Source organism: Pterocles gutturalis, unplaced genomic scaffold (assembly GCF_000699245.1).
Source record: "Pterocles gutturalis isolate BGI_N339 unplaced genomic scaffold, ASM69924v1 scaffold163, whole genome shotgun sequence".
Classification (NCBI taxonomy): domain Eukaryota; kingdom Metazoa; phylum Chordata; class Aves; order Pterocliformes; family Pteroclidae; genus Pterocles; species Pterocles gutturalis.
In genome coordinates, this window is record NW_010122573.1 from 922 (window position 1) to 5,329 (window position 4,408).

General features: G+C 62.8%; 1 protein-coding gene across 1 annotated transcript; it reads right to left on the reverse strand.

Annotated features, from left to right (window-relative positions):
* Positions 1 to 154: 154 nt before the first annotated feature.
* LOC104464728 (chondroitin sulfate proteoglycan 4-like) lies at positions 155 to 3,859 on the reverse strand (the record flags this gene model as incomplete). Its single annotated transcript, XM_010077545.1, is given in 7 exon segments — positions 155 to 390; positions 393 to 1,336; positions 1,374 to 2,067; positions 2,374 to 2,557; positions 3,015 to 3,169; positions 3,328 to 3,570; positions 3,661 to 3,859. Coding segments are annotated over 7 exon segments (2,655 nt in total), but the record flags the coding sequence as incomplete, so codon positions are not given.
* Positions 3,860 to 4,408: the final 549 nt, after the last annotated feature.

The window sequence follows — 4,408 nt, forward strand, 5'->3', positions numbered from 1 at the left end:
CGGACCGGCAGCCCCCATATCCCCAGGGTCCCCCTGCACCCACGGGATGCCAGCTCCCAGGGATGAGGAGGAGGAGAGCCGGGAGGAGGTGGCTGGCAGTGCTCTGGGAAGGTCTGGACCCCCAGATGGTCTCGTGCCCCCACGCCCGAGGCCTTCACACCCAGTACTGGTTGTTTTTCAAGGGGGGGTTGGAAGTCCGGCAGTACTGGAGGAGCTCGGGGTCTGGGGGTGCTCCAGGACCCGTGCCCTGGGGTGGGGGCCCTGTGCCCTTGCTGTCCAGGGTGTTGACAGTCGTTAGGGGGATGCCTTGGTTGGGGTCCGTCCTGCGGAAGGTCTCCTGGTCCGGCACAGCCCCGTTCTTGGCCTTGGAGGAGGGGGTGCCCTGGACGGCTTCCCCGTCTTGTTGCGCTTGTGCAGGTAGAAGAGCAGGGGCAGGATGAGTGCCAGCAGGAGGAAGATGAGGCAGATGGGGATGATGATGCTGAACATGTTGGCCTCGATGAAGCTGAGGAAGGTTCCCCCCTCCACAGGGCTGGTGGTGGCACCGGGGCTCGGCCAGGCGCTGGAGGCCATCCCCAGCTCACTGGCATTGGAGCTGCTCTGTGCTGTGCCCTGGGGTGCCGGGGGCGAGGGTGCCGGAGGGGCCCTGAGCAGTGTCACGCCGTAGGCTTTGGAGGCGTTGTAGGGCTCAATGGTGTACCCCAGGGATGCCAGCCCTGGTGGCACTCCGGCAGCCACCAGCTCAAAGATGAAGCTGTCATTCTGCCGGGGCTCATCAGCCTCCCCAGCCTCCAGCACCTCCAGGCCAACCAGCCCTTGCTCCAGCTCACTCTGGCTGAAGCTCTCGATGGGGGTGGTGGGCTGTCCTGGGTTCCTGGAGACCCTCACGAGACGGCTGCCACGGGGCGCCCTGCGGATCTTGAAGACTGGGACGCTCTTGGTGTGGTTGGCCAGCTCGCTGGCGTCGAGAACGCCGGTGTCCAGGAGAGCCGTGGTGCCCCTGGGCCACACGCTGCCTGGCCGAGCCTTCACCACGGCACGGACGCTCACGTTCACCGTCCCGGTCTGGTTGGCCGCCCGCGACACAGCAAGGAACTGGAAGGTGTCCTCAGGAGAGGTGAGGTCGGTGAAGGTGAACGTCACCTCCCCGCGGTCCAGCTGCTTCTGCGAGAAGCCCCGAGGAGACGGCTTTTGGTTGACCTGCACTTGGCCGAACCGCGGGTTCCTGGTGATCCTGTACAGGGTGTTGCCTGTCCCCAGCGGTGCAGCTCCCAGGAGGTGATGCTGGGACAGGGGGGCCCTGTTCCGGTCCTGGGGCACCTCCAGCAGCACCGGGCTGGCAGCGGGGCTCACCAGCGGTGCTCACCACGGACAGCACCTCAATCTCCAGCGAGGTTGTGGTGGGTGGGTGGTGGCCGTCGGAGAGGCTCAGGGCTATGGACCCTGGGGCACGGCTCCTGGTGGCAACAAACACCACGCGGCCCGCATTGACATCCGCTTGGGTGAAGCGGCTGATGGGCTCCCGTGGACTGCGCGCATCGGCCAGGTGGCCAGCAAGGGGTCTCTGGAGGACGCTGTACACCAGCTCCTCTGGGGAACCCAAGGAGTCAGCCACATCCAGGTGTTCCTGGGACAAGGTCACCACGGTGCCTGGTGGGACCCGCAGCACTTCTTGCCGCTTCACCACCTGCGGCGGCTTGCTGCTGCTGCCAGTCCCTGTGATGTTGAAAGCTTCAGAGATGACCACCCCTTCCTGCGGAGGATGGAGGGACTGCTGCTCCCGGGGCCGCAGCCAAGCCTTGAACCTGAAATGGTCTTCAGAGATGCCATCTCCACCGTGGGTGTACGCCAGGTGTCCTGCGGCCAGGTCTGACTGCAGGAAGAATGGCTGGAAGCTCTCCAGGGGCACACCAGCCACCAAGAGCTGCCCGTGAGCTGGCAGCGCTGTCACCAGGAAGACAACGTCATGGGCAGCTCTCTCGGGGACCGGGATTTGGCTTAGGAGGTTGGAGGCATCCAGTACTGAGGTGGTGATCTCAGCCCGTTGAGCCCTTGCAAGCTGGAGACCTGGGAGGTGGAAAAAAAGGGAAAAACCGAAAGTCAGAGAAAGAAAGAGCCAGAGGAAAGGAGAGCAGGCCCCAGATGAGAGCAAGATGTAACAGGAAAAGGAAGGTTGCAAAAAAAATGGAGAGGGATGAGAATCAATTGGGACTTGTTGGTCTGGTGAGATGATCAAGGAAAGAATTGTGGCCATGGGAGATTGCGTGGTGGTGTCATCTTCAAACAAGCAAGCCCTCCTGAAGTTTGTGAAGGGGCGATTGTGCAAACTTCAGGAGGGCTTGTTTGTCCCTTGTTTGTCCCTTCCTTCTTCACCTGCATTTCTCCATAGCTGAGTCGAGCGCTGGGGACACTTGGCCTCGAAGGAGATCAGCACGAGGAGGGTGAAGGAGTCGGAGACGGCAGTGGGAGAGACCACGCGGAAGCGGATGGCATCTTGGGTGAGCCAGAAAGGCTCCTCTGGCATCTCGTGCTGGTAGAAAATCAACGCGCTGTCCACCTAAAAATAAAATTAAGAAACAAAACAAAACCTCAATTGGTTCTTCTAAATGGCAAAATAAATACCCAGAGAGGGTGAGGCTCAGAGGAAGGGCTGAGCTTGCTGCAAAGGCGAAATGTGGGAGCACAGATCAGCTCGGAGCTGGGGTGAAAGCATCACAGTTGGCTCTTGCCCTGGGCAGCAGCCAGGCTGGGTCTGCAGCTGAAGAAAAGGGGATTAGAACTCGCTGAGCCTTCCCCAGCGCTAAATCCAAGGCTGGCGGCCGTGGCAAAGCCGCTGTTGGGGCGGCAGCTCGTAATCCCTCTTAGTAGCCATTGGCAGGGGGGGGAGGCTGTTGCCTTGGTCTGTCTCCCGCCAGGGATGCAGTGCCCCTGCCCGTGGTGACGGTGGGCTCTGGCTGGACTCCCCGGGGTGATTGGGGGCTGTGACTCAGGATGCTGTGGTGGCCAAAGCTCACCTGGGCCTGGGTGAAGTTGCGGATCTCCTCGCCCCGGGCGGTGCTCAGCCTGCCCAGGCGCGGGGCTTGCTCCACGCGGTAGTGCAGGGCGGTGGGGCCAGCGGGGCTGTGGCTCGCTGCCTGCAGGTTCTGGCTGCTGAGGGGATGCAGGGCACCTGGAGAACATGTCCAGCATGGGCTTCAGCCCATCGCCACCCACCCCCAGCCCCTGCCACCAGTGTCTCTCGGCAGCACTTGGGCAGGGGGTGGTGGGAGGGTCCCAGGGCCACGTGTGCCGGTGGGCTGTGGGGATGGGGAACATGACTGCACCCACCTGGGCAGACAGTGAGGCTCTGCCTCTTGGCCGGGCTGACAACGGGCTCTCTCTGGGCCCTGACGAGGAAGAAGTGCCCAGGAGACAGGTTCTCGCCATCCCACAAGTCAAAGGCGAAGCCCCCGTCCAGGGGTCCTGCAGAGAGCATAGGGCTGGGTATTTACGGGGGGCACAAGGGGCTGCAGACCCCGTTAACCCACCATGGTTTGGGCTGGGGTGCTGTGCGGTGCGGTTAGCATCCTCCTTGGTGGCACAGTGCTCCCCTCTGGTGGTGTCCCCTCCCCAAGGCTGGGGGTGGTGTGGGGTCGACGGGGTCCCTCAGCCCTGCCCTACCTTGGTGCGTGAAGAGGACGAGGCCATTGTTGATCTGGGCTTGGGTGAACTGCCGGACCTCAGCGCCAGGTGCCGACCTCAGGACCACCTTCCCATTGGCCGGGGGCTGGATGGAGTAGGTCACCTCCTCCGCCAGGGAGTCCTCGTCCTCGGCGCTCAGCACGTGGCGGGTGATGGCAGCTGTGGTGCCTTCCCGCAGCTGGGGGACAGGGAGAGAGGCTGTAATCTCCCGGGGATGCCTCCAGCACCTCTCCCCTCTTCCCCAGCCCATTCTGGAGCACGTTCCTGCTCAGAGCGCTTCACTGGGTACTGACCACATCCCTGCCCAAGGATGCCTTGACCATGTTGGGGTGATGCTTCTGTCACCTGGCCTCTTCCCCTGCTGAGTCTGTGTGTCTGAATGGCGTGTGCCGGAGCAAAAGGGTGAAGGCTCACCACTCGTGCCTCAGTTTCCCCAAGCACCGGCACGGCTTGTTGGGCCAGGCAGAGGCTGTGCCTTTGACACGGCTCTCCCCATTGCAGGGGAAGGGCTTTTAGTGGGGTCCCCGAGACATGAATTCGCTCCCTGAGCTGCTGCTGTGGACGTGGTGACTGCAGCCTCGGCTCTCCCTGGCTGGGTGTTTCTCCTCACTCTGGCGAAGCACTGCACTGTCCCGCTGCCCCCTTGCAAGGCTCCGGCGAGGCCACAGCCACCCCAGCAAACCCTCCAGGAATGACAAGTATGCGGCTGAGCTCAGGGCCACTGGGA